The sequence below is a fragment of the Ovis aries genome, chromosome 24 (genome assembly GCF_016772045.2).
Source record: "Ovis aries strain OAR_USU_Benz2616 breed Rambouillet chromosome 24, ARS-UI_Ramb_v3.0, whole genome shotgun sequence".
Taxonomy (NCBI): domain Eukaryota; kingdom Metazoa; phylum Chordata; class Mammalia; order Artiodactyla; family Bovidae; genus Ovis; species Ovis aries.
In genome coordinates, this window is record NC_056077.1 from 40,917,465 (window position 1) to 40,937,350 (window position 19,886).

General features: G+C 52.0%; 1 protein-coding gene across 3 annotated transcripts in view; it reads left to right on the forward strand.

Moving 5' to 3' along the window:
* Nucleotides 1-11,227: 11,227 nt before the first annotated feature.
* The window catches only part of GNA12 (G protein subunit alpha 12), a 76,557-nt gene continuing 67,898 nt past the window's right edge, over nt 11,228-19,886 (forward strand). For all 3 annotated transcript variants that reach the window (XM_027961831.2, XM_027961832.2, XM_042240396.1), the window contains exon 1: nt 11,228-11,662. In XM_027961831.2, the coding sequence (XP_027817632.1) occupies nt 11,351-11,662 (312 nt within the window). In that variant the 5' untranslated portion in view covers nt 11,228-11,350. The remainder of the gene's footprint in view (nt 11,663-19,886) is intronic.

Consider the following 19,886-nt stretch of genomic DNA (forward strand, 5'->3'; position numbering starts at 1 on the left):
TGAAGCTCCAATACTTTGGCCACCGGATGCAAAGAGCCGACTCACTGGAAAAGACCCTGATGCTGGGAAAGAGTGAGGGCAAAAGAAGAGGGTGACAGAGGATGAGATGGTTGGATGGCATCACCGACTCAATGGACATGAGTTTGAGCAAACTCCGAGAGATGGTGAAGGACAGGGAAGCCTGGCATGCTGCAATCCACGGGGTCGCAAAGAGTCAGACACAACTTAGCAACTGAGCAACATTTTCAGACGAAGGCCCAGGACCCAAGGGTTTGTCTCTGGGTACCTCAAAGTCACAGTCATTTATTTTAAAACAAATCTGCACTGGCGACCACTCAGTGGTGTGGTCAGAGCACTGAGGCCAGGTCTGGGGAAACTGGAAGAGTCAGTAGGGCGGAATCTTGGGCATCTGAGAGGCGCCGATGAATCCAGTTTAAGAAGAAAAAGAAACGAAAGTGCCGGGAGGAGAGGCCACGGCGGGCCCACTCTGTCCACGGCAGCAGTCGCTGGCCCCAGGCGGCCAGTGAGCATGCGGCCTGTGGCGTGTGAGGCAGAAGAACCATGCTCTTTATTTCATTCCATTTTAATTTCAACACTGATACAGGATTCAATTACTGGGCGCCTCTTAAGTGTATTTAGTCAACTTTTGCATGCGAACCTACTTTTCAAACTGTTTTGTGAAGTCTAAACACAAGTCAGATATTGCTGGTTAAAGGGTAATGTTCAGGCTGAGATGTGCTGCAATTGAAAAACACACGCCATATTTCAGAGACTTCACAGGAAGAACTTAAGCTATATCACCCATGACTTTAGACGGATTCCATGTTGAAATGATGATATTTTGCATCTATTGGGTTAAAAGAAATGCATTTTTAAAATTCCTACCCCCTGTGTTTTAATGAGGCAAGGAGACAGTTTTGGGTTAGCTACGTGGTTCACAGGCTTCCCTGGTGGCTCAGACGGTAAAGAATCTGCCCACAACGTGGGAGACCCAGGTTCAATTCCTGGGTCAGGAAGATCCCCTGGAGGAGGGCATGGCAACCTACCTCAGTATTCTTGCCTGGAGAATCTCATGGACAGAGGAGCCTGGCGGGCCGCAGCGCATGGAGATGCAAAGAGTCAGACACGACTGAAGCAATTGGGCACGCACGCACGCGGTTCACGCTAGGGTACTCTGGGTCTAAGGTCAGAAGCCCAGAGTGCTGACAGCGTGTGCTCACGGCCTGGCACACACCTGCCCCAGCCCGGGCGTCCAGAGGTCAGGAAGGAGGCCACGCCCAGTCACGTGGAACAGGAGCCATTCAGGAGGGCCGGGTGGAAAGACTGGGAGCATCAACACCCGCGGTGCGCATACACACACGTACACACACACGTACACACACATGTACACACATGTGCACACATATGTACACACATGTACACACACCTCCTTCAGACCCGCCCTGTTGGGCAGGCAGCTGTCCCCTCAAGGCAGAGAAGGCAAAATCTTGACCATTTTTTAAAAATGTGGTTCTAGAAAGATGTGGGAAGAAAATCAGATCCTGAGAACACCCTGATTCTCCCCGCTCCCAAATGAGACGGAGCTCCTTCTGCAGGGGATGAGGCAAGGCCCAGCGGAGGATGTGCCCAGGGCTCTGAGAGGAGTCCTGCAGCCCACCCTCCTCGGGCAATACGGGCACAAGGAGCCCCGAGAGACTGGACACCTGAGGAGAGATGGAACCCAGGGAGCTGGTATGTGGAGGCTCACGGTGCCAACAGGGAGGAAGCCGGCAGCAGGGCAGAGGTTAGACCATGCCGCGAGCCGACCAGCGCGAAGGAAACACTCCCCCCAGAGGACGGGCACCTCGGGCCAGGCACCGAGAGCAGACGGATCAGGAGTGACACAGTTCCCTGCAGGGGCACCGGAGTGGGCGTGGGGCAACGTGCGCCAGCTGCCCCCCCAGTGCAGTAAGGCCCCGCCGTTGCTGTTCAATCACTAAGCCCTGTCCAACTCTTTGCGACCCCGTGGACTGCAGCCCACAAGCTCCTCTGTCCATGGGATTTCCCAGGCAAGAGCACTGGAGCGGGCTGCATTTGCTTCTCCAGGGCATCTTCCTGACACAGGGACCAACCCCCGTCTCCTGCACTGGCCACTGAGCCACCAGGGAAGCCTGCAAGTCCCCACAAACCCCTGGAATGTAGCTGCCACTTCAGGTGGAAGGAAGGGCAAAGGGACACCCCCGAACTGTATGAGTTCAAATGGCCGTGTTTACCTGGAATTGGCCAAGATGTCGTTATCTGCTGGCAGTGAGAATGATGGCTCCGTGGCCACGGGGCTGAGCTACAGAAACACACAGGCCTGCTTTTCCTCACCTGAGGCTGAGCAGTGGGAAATGCATGCCCGCTGCCCACGCGACCACTTCCTCCCCACAAGGCCAGGAAGCTTCCAGATCTCAGCCATGTGGCTGAAGGCAGGAGCGGCTGGACCCCTGGGGCTTAGAACCCCGGGCTAAGTAAGCCCTCACAAAGGGAACAGGGCCAGCTGCCTCGGAGGTGTGCAGGAAGGCTGATATCACTCCTCAGGGCCAGCTGAGTGTCCAGGGAGGGCGGCCCGGGTGGGGGGCGTTGGGCGGCTGATGAGAGCCCTTGCACAAGCAGCCTTCCCTGAACGGCCAAGGCTAAGGCTGTGGCAGGGGCAGCGGGCAGTGGCAGGGCTGCTGGGTGTCTGGAAGTGACGGCCACAGACCTCCCCGGTCTGGCTCCAGCACCCACTCCCCAAGGCCATCCCGCTTCCTCACCTACTAGAGGAGGAGGCCTCTCAGCCCAGCCCTCGACGCTGGGCACAGCTGTCTGGTCCTGCAGGAGGGACTCCGGGCGCTGATGAGCAGGAATGGTCGCCTGGAGATCCCGTCTCCGGCTCGCCGATGACATTGCCCCCGCCCTCTGCGACTGCAGTTCTGGAGCCCCGCGCTGGGGTTCCTGGTGTGGTGTGAGCGACACCTGGTGGTTGCAAGTGGGAACTGCAAGTCTTGTTCTCCAGGGTACCAGGGACCACCCCCGCAGCCCGCACTCTATCCTCTATGGGCCACGGTGAGACCACCCCTGAGCACCTGCCTGAGGACTTCGCACAGAGGCAGCAAGGTACAGCTCCCACTCAGGTGGCATTCATCCACCACCACCCCCAAACCCATATTCAGTGTCCTCTCCATGGAGGGCATTTGGGGTAGAGGTGTGCTTGGCTTCACGGAGCTCACACCACCTTGGGGGAGGTAGCGAAGCATGAAGTCAGGGCTTTTCACATGCTGTTCCCTCAGCTGCAGTGTCTTTCCCACCTCACCCCCCTGACAAATCCCAGGGACCCTTTACAGCCAAACTCAAGCGTCACCGCTTCCATGAAGCCTACCCGGATACTCCACGGGCAGAATCGGCCCTCTTGCCCCTCCCCATGTTACTCATGCACCTTGTATGGACTCTTCCAGAAGGAAAGCGCGTCGGGTGCGCATGAGCACTGGACCTGGAGCTTGTGAGGCCTCGTGTCCGGCCCCGACTGCTGCTTCCTGACTCTGCCTCCTTGAGCAACTTTCCTACCCTCAGTTTCCTCGCCCGTGAAAAACGGGGCTTGTAGTAGCACGCATCTCCTGGACGCAAACGTTTAATTCTTTCATGTCAGTAAAGTGCTTAACACCCCAAAACCATGTAAGCTGCAGTGGGAATCGATCTTGCTGTTGCTGTTGGTATTGGTATTGATACTGGCATTGCGTCCCGAGGCCAGACAAGCCTCTGTTTATTGTCTGGCTTCCCTGTGAGGCTCTGAATCTTATGTTGGAGGGGGGCCTTTACCTGTTACCCCCTAGTTGTGGCCTGGACCTCCAGGCTGGAGGCAGATACCCCCGAGCAGCAGCAGCAAAGGGGGTGAGAAGTCTTCTCAGGGCTGAAGAGGTGGCCAAAATGCTGTCCTGCCCCCCACCCCTCCATCTGGCCCCTCCCGCCACCCCCCACCCCCTCCCGCCACCCCCCACCCCCTCCCGCCACCCCCCACCCCCTCCCGCCACCCCCCCCACCCCCTCCCGCCACCCCCCCACCCCTCCATCTGGCCCCTCCCTCCACCCCCCACCCCTCCATCTGGCCCCTCCCTCCACCCCCCACCCCCTCCCTCCACCCCCCACCCCCTCCCGCCACCCCCCCCACCCCTCCATCTGGCCCCTCCCGCCACCCCCCACCCCTCCATCTGGCCCCTCCCGCCACCCCCCCCCCCTCCCACCCCCATCCCTCCACTCCTCCACCACACCCCCACCCCTCCACCCCACCCCCTCCTTGGTCCACAGAGAGGGAGGAGGAGAAGCCCCCCCCACAAGCACAAGGCAAGGACTGGCTGCTTTGCATGGTCAGGATGAGTGTGCGACTGGATTTGAGGCTGACGTTCTGGATTCAACCAAACGGGCCTTTCCATTGCTCAGAAGTACCGGGGAATGACGGAGGCTGCCCTAGGAATGGACAGGAAGAGAGGCTGGAAAGAGTGGGCTGGACAGGGTGAATCACAGCGGGAAAGACGGAACCATTTCCTGTGCCTTTCCGAGGCGGAGAAGGGCTCGGAGCAAGCTGGTGCCCGACCCGTCTCAGCGGAGGCCGGCTCACGCCCCGCCCCGCCCCCGCCCCCACCGCGGCCTGGGCATCCCCTGAAGCTCTTGGCCGTGGACGCCTCCCCCACCCCCCCCCACCCCCGCCCCGAGCCCCTGCACGGAAGTGCTTGGTTTGAACCTCGACTGTCCCCTTCCGGAGACTCTGAGGCCTTTGCAAACAAGGGCCCAGCATTGTCCTGTTGCACTGGACCCTGCACACTGGGCAGCCCTCCGGAGTCGGCTCCGCCCTCCAAGGTCACAGCCGGTGAATGAACCCACCCCTCACGCCCCAGGGGCCCCCTGCCCGCCGCTCCCCACAGCACCTTCGGGGGGTCCCTGAGGCAGTAACAAGCAACCCCAGAATCTTTCTTACTGTGATGCAGTAGCAAACACATTGAACACGCTGGGCTGAGTTTATCTGGAAGGTCCCTGCCCGTGAGTCTGGAGTTTTCAGAAGATGTATTTATGTTAGTGATACCAGTCTTCACTGCACTATCATCCGAGCACATAGTCTATGTGGCACCAAGCCTTTGAAACACGCTGAAACTTATTTTGTGGCACACTATGTGATCAGTTTGTGAAAATGTTTCTTGAATTTGAGCACAATAGTCTCTAATTATTGGTAGATGACTTATATATAGATCTATAGATATAGATCAGAGAAGGCAATGGCGCCCGCTCCAGCACTCTTGCCTGGCAAATCCCACGGACAGAGGAGCCTGGTGGGCTGCAGTCCATGGGGTCTCTAGGAGTCGGGCACAACTGAGTCACTTCACTTTCACTTGTCACTTTCATGCATTGGAGAAGGAAATGGCAACCCACGCCAGTGTTCTTGCCTGGGGAATCCCAGGGACGCGGGAGCCTGGTGGGCTGCCGTCTATGGGGTTGCAAAGAGTCAGACACGACTGAAGTGACTCAGCAGCAGCAGCATAGATATAGGTATACATGCTAGGTCGCTTCAGTCGTGTCCAACTCTTTGCGACCTCATGGACTGCAGCCTGCCAGGTGTCTCTGTCCAAGGGATTTTCCAGGCAAGAATACTGGAGTGGGTTGCCTTGCCCGCCTCCAGGGGATCTTCTCTCCCGGGGATTGAACCTACTTCTCTTATGTATCCTGCATTGGCAAGTGGGTCTTCACCACTAGGAAGCCCATATGTGGATCTGTGTACATATAATTTTTTTAGGTCAGACTTGTTCCTTGTTGCTTCAGTGATCTAATGAGTATAACAAGCCACTTCAAAACTTAGAGGATTATCGCATTTTATTTGGTTGTGATTCTGCAGCCTGGGCGGGTCTCAGCCGGGCAGTCCTCCTTGTCCTTCCAGTGGCTGGGTTCAGCCACACGCTACTGAGGGCTTGGCTCAGCTGGGGTGGCAGGGGCTCTTTCCAAGTCGCAAGGCCTTTATCTTTTTCAGTGGGCTCTGCAGCCACCGGAAAAGCAGGTGGGCTTCTTAAGTGGCAGCCCAGGACTCCAGAAGCACAAAGGCAGAAGGCTTTCTTGAAACTTAAACCTGGAACTGGCGGAATATCACCTCTGCCAAACGAGATTCAAGCAGAAGAAGAACCAAGAGAAGTACTTCATTTAGGGGCTACTAATGCGGCAGACCGGGCTCCCCTGGTGGCTCAGACAGCAAAGGGCCTGCCTGCAATGCAGGGAACTCGAATCTGATCCCTGGGTGGGGAAGATCCCCTGGAGAAAGGAACGGCAGCCCACTCTAGTATTCTTGCCTAGAGAATCCCATGGACAGAGGAGCCTGGGAAGCTAGTCCATGGGTCACAAAGAGCTGGATACGACTGAGCGACTAACACACACACACACACACACACACACACACACACACACACACACACACACACACACAACACAACAGATTACCACAACTGTATTCTTCAACTGTATCAACCACTAATTACTAAAAGAGGCCTATTTAGTTCACTTCAGTTCAGTCGCTCAGTCGTGTCCGACTTTTGGGACCCCATGAATCGCAGCACGCCAGGCCTCCCTGTCCATCACCAATTCCCAGAGTTCACTCAGACTCACGTCCATCGAGTCGGTGATGCCATCCAGCCATCTCATCCTCTGTCATCCCCTTCTCCTCCGGCCCTCAATCCCTCCCAGCATCAGAGTCTTTTCCAATGAGTCAACTCTTCGCATGAGGTGGCCAAAGTATTGGAGCTTCAGCTTCAGCATCATTCCCCCAAAGAAATCCCAGGGCTGATCTCCTTCAGAATGGACTCATTGGATCTCCTTGCAGTCCAAGGGACTCTCAAGAGTCTTCTCCAACACCACAGTTCAAAAGCATCAATTCTTTGGCGCTCAGCTTTCTTCACAGTCCAACTCTCACATCCATACATGACCACAGGGAAAACCATAGCCTTGACTAGACGGACCTTTGTTGGCAAAGTAATGTCTCTGCTTTTGAATATGCTATCTAGGTTGGTCATAACTTTCCTTCCAAGGAGTGAGCGTCTTTTAATTTCATGGCTGCAGTCAGCATCTGCAGTGATTTTGGAGCCCCCCAAAATAAAGTCTGACACTGTTTCCACTGTCTCCCCATCTATTTCCCATGAAGTGATGGGACCTGATGCCATGATCTTCGTTTTCTGAATGTTGAGCTTTAAGCCAGCTTTTTCACTCTCCTCTTTCACTTTCATCAAGAGGCTTTTGAGTTCCTCTTCACTTTCTGCCATAAGGGTGGTGTCATCTGCATATCTGAGGTTATTGATATTTCTCCCGGCAATCTTGATTCCAATTTTGTGCTTCATCCAGCCCAGCGTTTCTCATGATGTACTCTGCATATAAGTGAAATAAGCAGAGTGACAATATACTGCCTTGACGTACTCCTTTTCCTATTTGGAACCAGTCTGTTGTTCCATGTCCAGTTCTAACTGTTGCTTCCTGACCTGCATATAGGTTTCTCAAGAGGCAGGTCAGGTGGTCTGTATTCCCATCTCTTTCAGAATTTTCCACAGTTTATTGTGATCCACACAGTCAAAGGCTTTGGCATAGTCAATAAAGCAGAAATAGATGTTTTTCTGGAACTCTCTTGCTTTTCCATGATCCAGCGGATGTTGGCAATTTGATCTCTGGTTCCTCTGCCTTTTCTAAAACCAGCTTGAACATCTGGAAGTTCACGGTTCACGTATTGCTGAAGCCTGGCTTGGAGAATTTTGAGCATGACTTTACTAGCATGTGAGATGAGTGCAATTGTGCGGTAGTTTGAGCATTCTTTGGCATTGTCTTTCTTTGGCGGCAACGATGCTCAGAGCACGGCCGAGAGGAGCTACCCCACGTCCGAGCTCAGGGGCGGCGGCTGAGAGGAGGCCTATTTAACCCACACCTGAATCTCAGCAATCGTGGTGGATTCCTCAGTTTCTCCTTGAGATTTGGTGAATTTCTTCCCTTACATATTTGAGGCTATGCATTTCTTTAAAATAACTTTTATTTATGTGTGCGTTTTTGGGGGCTGTGCTGAGTCTTTCTTGTGATGAGCAGGGGCCACTCTCTGGCTGCAGTGCGTGGGCCTCTCACTGCAGGCTTCTCTTGCTGGGGAGCTCTGGCCCGAGGGTGCTCGGGCTTCAGTAGCTGGGGCTCCTGGGCTCTAGAGCGCAGGCTCAGTAACTGTCTCATACCGGCTTAGTTGCCCTGAGGTGTGTAGGATCCTCCTGGACTAGGAATCGAACCGGCGTCTCCTGCATCTCCTGGCAGGTAGATTCCTTATGACTGAGCCGCCTGGGAAACCCCACCGTTTCTTTTCATCATGGTCCTTCCTTTGGGGGTTGTTTTTGCTTCTTCCTGAAGGACATCAGATCACCAGGGCTGCCATAATAAAGTGCCACAGACAAGGGGGCTTGACAACAGAAATGAATTTTCTCAAAATTCTGGCGGCCAGAAGTCTGAAATCAAGGTGTTGGCAGAGCTGGTTTCTTCTGCGGCCTGTCTCCCTGGCTTGTGAATGGTCATCTGCTTCCTGTGGTGTGCCTCTATAAATTTCCTCATCTTATAACAACCTCAGCCACCTTGGATCAAGGCCCACCCTAAGGACATCATTGGAACTTAATCACTCTTTAAGGCCCCATCTCCAGGTACAGCCAGCTTCTGAGGTCCTGGGGGTCAGAATCTCAACATGTGTATTTCAGGGAGGAGATACAATTCAGCCCATAACATACATTTGTAGTATAAAATAATCTTCTATTTTTATTTGTTTGAAATGCCCTTATTGTCTCCACTTTCTCAAAAGGTATTTTTACTGGCTTTGCAATTCTAGGTTAATGGTTATTTTTTCCCTCGATGTTTTTAAGGTATTATTTCCCATGGGACTTGTACTTTGGTCCTGAGGCGTCAGCTCTTCATTTCTGTTGCTTCTGCGAAGATTCCGAGAGAGTGCATGCGAAGTGCTTAGAACAGTGCCTGGGCTCGGGTAGCTAGTGTATAAATAGTAGCTATTGGTTATTCCCTGGCAGTCCAGTGGCTGGGACTCTGCACTTTCATTGCTGAGGGCCCAGGTTCAATCCTTAGTCCGGGAACTAAGATCCTGCAAGTCACGTGGTGCAGTCCAAAAAAAAAAAAAAGCTATTATAACTTTCTCTCTGGAAGCCTGCAAGATCTTCTCTTTGTCTCTGATGTCCTTGAATTGAATTCATGGTAGTGTATCTTGGTCTGGATTCCTTTTTATCCAGCTAAGCATTTCATGGCACGTGTCAATTGAAAATTCTCAGCCATTATCACTTTAAATATTGCCTCTGCCTCACTCTCTCTATCCCCTTCCCGGACTCTAGCAGGTGCATCTTCGATATTCTTCCTCTGCCTTTCCTGTTTCTCTCTTATCCTGTGTATCTTTGTCTACGTTGGATTTAAGGTAATTTTTTCAGATCTATATTCCAGTTTATTCTCTTCATCTGTTTCTTAATCTGCAACATATCTACTAAATACCTATTTAAGTCATTATATTTTTTTACTTTTAGATGTTTGGTTTGGTTCTTTTTCACACCTACCTGAACATTTTTAATATTCTCTTATTGTGGCTGTCGTCATTCAGTTGCTAAGTCGTGTCCGATTCTTTGCGACTCCATGGACTGCAGCACCCCAGGCTCACCTATCCTTCACTGTCTCCCAGAGTTTTGTAAGATTCATGTCCATTGACTTGGTGATGCTATCTCACCATCTCATCTCGTCAAATCCCCAACTGAGGTGCTAAGCTGCTTCAGGTGTGTTAGGCTCTTTGGGACCCTATGGACCATAGCCTGCCAGGTTCCTCTGTCCATGGGATTCTTCAGGTGAGAATACTGGAGTGGGTTGCCATTTTCTTCTCCAGGGGATCTGCCCAACCCAGGGATCCAACCGACAGTCTCTTATGTCTCCTGCATTGGAGGGCAGGTTCTTTAATGCTAGCGCCACCTGGGAAGTCCACCCCAACTGGGTAACATAAGCTAATGACAACCAATCACAAACAGCTAACTAGACTTTAAGCTGTAGCCAACCAAACAATTTCTTTGCTTCCCACTTTCTATGTTTCCCCTGGCTCCCTTCTGCAGAGTTCTCCCCACTGGGTTGACACGGCCCTATTAGAATCGACTTTTGCTCAAATCCTCTCAATTTTTTTTTAAAAATATGCCTTCGTTTATCTTTTAACAGATCATGGCTCCAATCACCTGGAGATCAAGAGATACCTGAGCTCCTTCCTGGAGGTTTGACTCACAATAGCTCTGGAACAGGTAAGAATTAGTAATAAGATCAGCTAACACTTAGCAAGAACTTGCTTGGGTCCAGGCACGGTGCTGTGCTTTACAAGTTCAAGTTCTCAGTTTACATCTTCACAATCACCCGAGATAGTTGCTATTTAAGGACCCTATTTTATAGAGGAGGAAATTAAAGCTAAAAATGGAGGGAGGAGGGGGGTAAGCTGCCTAAAAGGTTATGTAACCTTTTGGGTCGACAGGAGATTCCATCTCAGACCCAGCAATTCCAGACCCCATCACTGTGCTACATGGCTCTTTTTTTTTTTTTTTTTGGGTGGTGGGGCTCCTGGTGATTTTGATGATCAGCTAAAAAGCCGCCCCGAGGCCCACCCCACGACACTCTTTAAAAGATGCCATCTGTTTGCAAAGTTTGACCCATCCCCCACCTAGTGTTTCTGGAAAGAACAGCTTTCTCTCTAAACCTAAGACGAGCAGCTGGACCTCTTATCTACATTCCCCAACGTTCATGCAACGCCGAGTCCGCTTCGCGAGCGTGTGGGTCTCACAGGTTGACCCAGTCTGGGAACCCAAGACACACTCCCTCTGTACACCTGGCACTTCTGGTCCCGCCCTGTTTCGCGATATCACCAATCCTAAGCCCGTTCTTCGTGATTGACGTGGCCCGAGAGCAGTTCTAATTGGCCATGGTGGTCCGCCGCTCCGCCTCCCGGACGACCCCGCCTCCCTTTCATTCTGAAAGAAAGAACCTCGGTCCCGGGAGCCCAATGAGAAGCGCCCCCACCCCAAAGGTCCCGCCTCTTTGGGCGCCGGCCCCGCCCCCAGGGCCGGGGAGATGCCCGCCTCTCGGAGCGCCGCGGCCCAATCGGAAGGCGCGCCCGTCCGGACGGACGGCAGCCAGCCCAATCCCCGGGCCTCGGGCCGCGTCGTCCCGCCCCCGCGCCGGGCCGAGCGGCGGGCGAGAGCGGGCCTCGGGGCGGCGGCGGCGGCGGACGCGGCCTGAGGGAGCGGCCGGCTGCCGCCTCGCCCGCCGCGGGGTCCATGGCCTGAGCGGCCATGTCCGGCGTGGTGCGGACCCTCAGCCGCTGCCTGCTGCCGGCCGAGGCCGGCGGGGCCCGCGAGCGCAGGGCGGGCGGCGGCGGGGCCCGCGACGCGGAGCGCGAGGCGCGGCGGCGCAGCCGGGACATCGACGCGGGGCTGGCCCGCGAGCGGCGCGCCGTGCGGCGCCTCGTCAAGATCCTGCTGCTGGGCGCGGGCGAGAGCGGCAAGTCCACCTTCCTCAAGCAGATGCGCATCATCCACGGCCGCGAGTTCGACCAGAAGGCGCTGCTCGAGTTCCGCGACACCATCTTCGACAACATCCTCAAGGTGCGCGCTCCCCGCCCGCACACCTGCGCCCAGGTGCGCGCCGGCGCGCTCCCCGGGCCTCGGCGCCCCGGCGGGGACCCCGGGCCGCTCCTGGGGCGCCGGCCGGGGGTGCGCGCCGCGTCTCCCCGACGGCCCGCGGGCCTTCGCCTCTGCTCTCCTGGGGCGGGGGGTTCGGGGGCTCTTGGAAGGGGGAAGCCGACTCCTTGTGGGGCGTCGGAGGGCCGAGGGCTTCAGAAGCGGGAGGGCCTTTCCTGGGCTCGGGGTGCCATCCTTGCCCCGCCTTCCCAGTTCAGTTCAGAAGAGCGCTGTAGACGGGGCAGGAAACCGGCCGCAAGCCTCTCCTTTTAGACTGTTTACTAGGAAAATTTCCAACATGTACAGCGTAGAGAAAAATAGCAGGAACAGTGGGTCCCCGGGCCCCTCCTCAGAACCTGAGCAGTGTCGATGGAGCCAGTGCCATCGACCTGTACCCCTCCCTGTTCCCCCCACCCCGGCGAGTTTCAAGCAAATCCCAGACATTGTATAGATTCATTAGAAAAGGTTTGTTGACAGAGCTCAAAGACAAGCATCCGGTGGTTGTGTTTGCTCTTTTTTTTTTTTTTAATGGTGTTCTATCAAACTAAAAAGTAAAAACTCCTTAATATGGTCAAATATCCAGCCTGTGTGCAGACACCCTACATTGCCACAGAACTGCTGTGTTTGTTGAGGATGTAAGTTAGATCTTGCCTTACAGTTATTAAGATACCTCTCCGGCGCTGTTTCTTCTCCAGGTGCTGCTGTCCCTTGCTTCCTTTCTGTGGATTGCTCTCTGTTTGGAGGGGGAGGGGGGCGTACAGTTGACCACTGTTCCCCTCCTGTTTTGTGCTCTGTGTGAGTTTATGCAGAAGGGCCCCGGAGGAATTCTGGAGAAAACTGATGACAAGGGGAAAATAGTCTCCCCTGTGCCTAGACTAAGGTCATTTCCTTTTTTTTTTCCCCCTCATAGGGTCTTACTCTCCCTCTTTTTGCCCCTTCACCTACCCGCTCCCCGGCCCATTTTGGGAAAACCAAATCGCAGGTATGAGGAAAGTTGTCTCAAAACGGAGGTAGAGGAGACTTGTCCCAGAATCCTCCCTGGAGACGCCGGGCTCTAAATTTAGCAGAGAACTGTGGAAACCCATTGGTACACATCTTTCCCTTCACCCACGAGCACGCTCCGGGCCTTGAGGACGAGTGGCTCCAAGCCGAGCCCTGGAACCCGGGGCTCCCCGCCTCCAGGCCCGCATGAGTGGTCTCGCACCAGTGTGCCCACGTGATGGATTTGTTAGTAAAACGTCTCTTGTGGATAGAAATAGCTCTTTTAGGGTCCTGCCGGGAAGAGAGTCATTTGAATGATAAAACATGCCTCTCCTTTTCACCTCTTTCAAAAGCCTCTCTGTGAGTCAGAGCTCTGGCCCAATACTTCATAAACTTTAAAGGCTAGGTGCCCAGTATGATTCAGGGGATTAATTGTGTTTAAAATTCTCCTCATCTTCTGGGGTAAAGTGCACTTGATTTTCTTTGTCACAGAGCTCGATTTTACTTCTGTGGCTTTTCGGACCTCTGAACCAAGTAGGTTATGAGATTTGGCTGATTGACTCCCGGTTTCTCTCGACTCGAAGAGAAACTGCTTAGAAACATAGAATCTTAAAATCTCTTAAAATCTAAATGAGTGTATTGAGTCTTTTAGAAAACTCAGTTTTAGCTTTTCTCACTACATATAAACACTAACTTTTACAAACTTCCCTATCAACAAGAAACAAAATTTGTTAAGCAGTATCCTGTTTGCCTTGTCAGGTTTTTTTTTTTTCTTTTCTAATTGTAGTTCCATATTAAACTCACTTCATCTGTTTTGACCATTTCGGTAAGTAGTTAACAATTCATCTTTCACTCTAAAACCAGTAATTACCACTACCCCCCGCCCCATTTTTATTTGGACAGATCACTTTGTGAAGGTACTTTTTAAATAAATTGCTTTGTAGAGGCTCTAGTAGCAGATATTTGAATGATAACTCTTCAGAATAATATTTGTGTCTACAAATAGAGTTCATGTTAACAGGCTATTTTTAAAGCACTAGCGATGTGCTGGGCCTTCTCATATATGGCTTTTAATTTTCATAATGCTTCAAATGGCATTGTCCATTTAGCCAGTGGGGAAATTGAAAACAGAGTTTGAAGTCTACATGAAGTCAGGTACCTCGTTAATAGGTGGCGGAGCTGGGAACTGAACCCTGTCTTTTTAAAATTAAACTTTCAATACTGAGATAATTGCAGCGTCCTGTCAATAATAGCTCCTGCATGCCCTTTAACCAGCTCCCCCACATGGTGAGGTTTTGTAGGACCAGCACAATAATAGCCAAGAAGCTGGTGTTGAGAAAGTGAGGATGCAGCGCGCCCCCGTCACAGTGAGCCGTCCTCCCGTCGTCTTTTCTAGTCACTTCCACCCTTTGCCCTCTCCCTGTCCTGGCAACAACTAATCTTTTCTGCAATTCTGTGATTTCATGATTTCAAGAATATGATATAGATGGACTCTTGCAAGATGTGACCTTTTGGAATTGTCTTTTATCACTCAGTATAATTCCCTAGAGTTGGTGTGTGTCCACAATTTATAGTCCCTGCCTTTTGATTGCTGTGAGTAAAGAACCCGCCTGCCAGTGCAGGAGACAGAGGAGATCCCGGTTCGATGCCTGGGTCAGAAAGATCCCCTGGAGAAGAAAATGGCCACCCACTCCAGTCCTCTTGCCTGGGAAATCCCACGGGCAGAGGGGCCTGGCGGGCTACAGTCCACGGGGTCAGACACGACGGAGCGCGGGGAGGGTTCGCCCCCGTTCACCGTTTGACCGTCTGCCCTTGGATGTCAAGGGCTGGGGTGCTTCCAGTTTCTGCCTGTCATGAGTGAATCTGCTGTGAACGTCGTGCACACGTGCTTGGAAGCGTGAATCTTCGTGCATCCCGGACAAATGCCCGAGAGTGCAGGTGCTCAGCTGTGTGGTAGCTGCGGGTTTCGTTTTATAAGAAGCCGCCAAGCTGTTTCTGGAGTGGCGGGATTGTTTTCTTCCCCACCAGCAGCGGGTGAGACAGTGATCGGCTTTCCTGCGTCCTTGCCAGCTTCTGGTGGCGGTGTTACTCCTTGTTTCAGCCTTGTGATGGGCTGTTACTCCTTGTGATAGGTGTGGAAGCGCTGGATCACTGCCGCTCTGATTTGCATTTCCCTGGCGCCTAGCGAAGTTGAGCGTCTTTCCCCTGCTCATTTGGCCGCTGTATACTCTCTCTGGTGAAATGTCTCTTCATGCTTCTCGTCGCCGTCGTCTAGTCGCTCAGTTGTGTCCAGCTCTTTGGTGACCGGATGGACTGTAGCCTGCCAGGTTCCTCTGTCCGTGGGATTTCCCAGGCAGGAATCCTGAAATGGGTTGCCATTTCCTCTTCCAGGGGTCTTTCCAACCCGGCGATCGAACGCTGGTAGGCAGATTCTTTACTGCTGAGCCTCCGTTTGGTCATCAGGTTCCTTGTTTCTTTATGGTTGAGTTGTGAGAGTTCTTTATGTATTCTGGATGCTACTCCTTTGTGAACTACGTGGTTTGTGAAAAGTTTCTCCCAGTCCGTAGCTTGTCTTCTCATCTTTTTTGACAAAGTCTTTTGCAGAGTAAACGGGATCCTCTGGTGGCTCCGTCAGTAGAGTGTCTGCAGTGCAGGAGACATGGGTTCAGTCGCTGGGTTGGGAAGATCCCCTGGAGGAGGAAATGGCAACCCACTCCAGTAGTCTTGTCTGGAGAGTTCCATGGACAGAGGAGGAGCCTGGTGGGCTATAGTCCATGGGGTCTCCAAAAAGTCGGACATGACTGACTGACTAACACTTTCACTTTTCACAGAGTAAAAGCTTTTCATTTCGATGAGGTCCAGCTTATCAATTTTTCCTGTTTATGGATCATGCTTTTGGTGTCGTCTAAGAATTCTCTGCCTAATAACCCTAGGTCCCAAAGATTTTCTCCTTTTATTTTTTTTTCTTAATTTTGTAGTTGTATGTTTTACTTTGAAGTCCTTGACCCATTTTGAGCTAATTTTTGTACAAGGTTGAGGTTGAGATTGAGGTTTTTTGACTCTCTCTTCTTTTCTCTGTGGCTGTCCAGTTGTTTTGGGATTGTCTGTTGAAAACACCGTCTGTCCCTCCTCCACTGAGTTGCTTTTGCTCCCCTGTGAACAGTCAAGTGGGCATTTTGTGTGGCTCTGTTTCTGGGTTTTCCAGTCTGTTCATTGATCTGTGCGGCGCCTCTTCTCCCAGGCTCATTGCGTGCTGATGGCAGTAGCTATATAGAAGACGGAATATCAAAGCGATTTCTCCCACCTCATTTTTTTCAAGATGGTTTGAGCTATTCCAGGATCGGTGCCTTTCCTATAATTTTAGAGTAAGCTCTCCTATGTCTGTTAAAAACAGCAACAACAAAACCTCGCCGTGATTTTGATCGCATCTGCATTAAACCGCGTATCAGTCCGGGGAGGATTGGCATGGCCCTTATGTTGAGCTTTCCAGTTAATGAACACGTTCTGTGCTCATTTATTTAGGTCGTCTTTGTTTTTTTCATCAGTGTTTCGCACTTATCGACAGACCTGTCCTGTGCATGTTTTGTTCCCTTTATGCTTAAGTATTTCATTTTCTTTATGGTCCTGATACTGTGCTTGTATTTTCAGTCTCCACATGCTTGTTGTCAGTACAGAGAGTAGGACTGATTCTCTGTCTCAACTGTGTGTCCCGTGACCTTGCTAAATACACTTAGTGGTTCTAAGAGCTTTTCTATAGATTATTTGGGATTTTCCATGTAGAGAAACTTTGGGCTGGAGGAAGCACAAGCTGGAATCAAGATTGCAGGGAGAAATATCAATAACCTCAGATGTGCAGATGACACCACCCTTATGGCAGAAAGTGAAGAGGAACTCAAAAGCCTCTTGATGAAAGTGAAAGAGGAGAGTGAAAAAGTTGGCTTAAAGCTCAGCATTCAGAAAACAAAGATCATGGCATCAGGTCCCATCACTTCATGGGAAATAGATGGCGAAACAGTGGAAACAGTGTCAGACTTTATTTTGAGGGGGCTCCAAAATCTCTGCAGTTGGTGATTGCAGCCATGAAATTAAAAGACGCTTACTCCTTGGAAGGAAAGTTATGACCAACCTAGATAGCATATTCAAAAGCAGAGACATTACTTTGCCAACAAAGGTCCATCTAGTCAAGGCTATGGTTTTTCCTGTGGTCATGTATGGATGTGAGAGTTGGACTATGAAGAAGGCTGAGCGCCGAAGAATTGATGCTTTTGACCTGTGGTGTTGGAGAAGACTCTTGAGAGTCCCTTGGACTGCAAGGAGATCCAACCAGTCCATTCTGAAGGAGATCAGCCCTGGGATTTCCTTGGAAGGAATGATGCTAAAGCTGAAGCTCCAGTACTTTGGCCACCTCATGCGAAGAGTTGACTCATTGGAAAAGACTCTGATGCTGGGAGGGATTGGGGGCAGGAGGAGAAGGGGACGACAGAGGATGAGATGGCTGGGTGGCATCACTGACTCGATGGACACGAGTCTGAGTGAACTCCAGGAGCTGGTGATAGACAGGGAGGCCTGGCGTGCTGCGATTCATGGGGTCGCAAAGAGTCGAACACGACTGAGCGACTGCACTGAACTGCAAGTTATCTGCGAATAGGGGTGCCTATTTCTCCTTTCCCTACAGGTATGCCTTTCTTTCTCTTTCTTGCCGCACTGCAGTGGCTAGGACTTGGAGAGAGGTGAGGGGAGGCTTCCGGCTCCTTCCTGGTCCTGGCGATTTGCCTTCTCTCTGTCCTGTCAGTCCCCTTTCTAGAGGCTTGTCGCTTTACCAATTCGTCTTCCCCCCAAAGAACCAGCTTTCTGTCATTGATTTTTCTTCTGTTTCCAACTTCATTTATTTCTGCTTTTTAGTATTTTTTCTTCTACTTCCTTTGATTTTATTTTGCTCTTTTTAAAAATTTTCTAGAAGTAGAGATTTATTTGAGACTGCTTCTCTCTGCTAACATGAACGTTTTCAGCGCTGTGCCTGTCTCCCTCAGCACTGCGTTAGCTGTGTCCACGTGGTCTGGTATGTGGTTTTTTTAGTTTTTCTCCAGTTCTGCGTGTATTTTTGCTCTTTTTGAGATTGCTTCTTTGGCCCACAGGTGGTTTAGAAGTGCGTTGCAGTTTCCAAGAGTTTGGAGATTTTCCCGTCAGCTTTCTGTCCTTGATTTCTGTGACTCCAGGACGGTCAGAGGACGTACCGTGGATGGTTTCAGCGCCTGTGAATTTGCTGGGGTTTGTTCTGTGACCCAGAACATGGGCTGTCTCGGTGTGTGCTCTTCGGGCGTGTGCTCTTCGGGCGTGTGTTGGTGAATGACCCGCGGGTGCCTGGGAGAGCAGTGTGAGCCCCTTGGGGTTTTCTGCGTGTGCTGACTGCTCAGTTGGCTGAAGGCGGTGTTGAGCGCTGTGTGGCTGCTGGTGTTTCTTTTCAGTGGCTCTGTCCTTGCTGAGAGTGAGGTGTTTGAGTCGCCGACTGTCACTGTCCGTTTCCCTCTCAGCTCTGCTGGTTCTTGCGTCCTGTGTTCTGCGAGTGTGTTGTGTGGCGTGCAGACACTCAGGGTGGCTGTGTCCTCCTGATGGGCCGGTCTCCTTGTGTAAGGGCCCCGTTCGGTCTCCGCTGCGAAGTCTGCTGCAGCAGCTCTTCTCACAGGGCCGCTCTCTTTCCCGGTGTGTTTGCCATCCTTTGGCTTGTGTTGCTTGAACACGACTGACTCTTTGTGGCCCTGTGGACTGCAGCCCACCAGGCTCCCCTGTCCATAGGGTTTTCCAGGCCAGAATACTGGAGTGGGTAGCCTTTCCCTTCTCCAGGGGATCTTCCCAACCCAGGGATCTACCCAGGTCTCCCGCATCGCAGGTGGATTCTTTACCAGCCGAGGCTCAAGGGAAGCCCAAGAATCCTGGAGTGGGGAGCCTGTCCCTTCTCCAGCGGATCTTCCTGACCCAGGAATTGAACCAGGGCCTCCCGCATCGCAGGCGGATTCTTTACCAGCTGAGCTACCAGGGGAGCCCCTACCCTTGTATGCTCTGGGCTTTGCCCCTGCTCTTCCTTGCCTTCCTGCGAGTCATTTGCATATGTTTTGGGTTTCCGTCTTGATTGACTTTGGAGTGTGTCGGTTCTGCGGTGGCGTCACTCTCTAGGTGGCTGCTGCAAGTGTGCAGTGGGCTGTGTAGCTTACCCTGATCTGCTGGGCACGGTTCCACAGCTGTAAGTGAAGTGTGGGAACTCCACTCCTGTTTAGACCCCTCTGCCTCCCACTTGTAGGACATCAGTGTTCTTAAGTGATTCTTGTCCTTTGGGCACCTCATCAGATGGTTTCACTTCAGTCATCAGCGTGATTTAAGAGACTCGCGAGGAGCAGAGGCTGTTATATTCGCGGCTGTTCTTGCCTGCTCTGTGTTCTTCCCTTGCTGACGTCTCCTAAGCCGCCTTCTGTTCCCTCTCCTTTCTGTCTGGAGAAGTTTCCTGTAGCCATTCTGTGAGCATGGAACGGCCTGCAACAAAGTCTCTCGGTTTTCTTTGTCCACGAATGTCTTTATTTCACCTTTAGCCTTGAAGAACGTCTTTGCTAGCAGTTGGATTCGCAGCTGACACTTATTTTCTCTCAGTACTTGGAAAATGTGCCACATTCTTCCGGCTTCCAGGGTTTCAGACGAGAAGTCAAGCCTTTCGGGTTACTCTTCCCGGCAGTACACGCCTCACGACTCTCCAGACGATTTTAAGATTTTCCCTTTGTCTCTGCTTTCCAGAAGTTTCACTATGGTTTGTCTGGACGTAGGTTTCTTTCAGCTTATTGTATTTAGGCTATGCTCAGCTTCTGAGGGCTTCCCTGCTGGCTCAGTGAGTAAAGAATCTGCCTGCAGTGCAGGAGACCCGGGGTTGATCCCTGGGCTGGGAAGATCCTCTGAGGAAGGAAATGGCAACCCGCTCCAGTATTCTTGCCTGGAGAATCCCGTGCACACAGGAGCCTGGTGGGCTACAGTCCATGGGATAGTGAAGAGTTGGACACAGCTGAGCGACTGACACTTCCAGCTGCTTGAATCTGTATATTTATGTCTTTTGCCAAAATTGGGTTGTTTTTCATCATCATTTCTTCAAATACTTGTGCAGTCTTGCTGTTTTTTCCTTTCCCCCTGG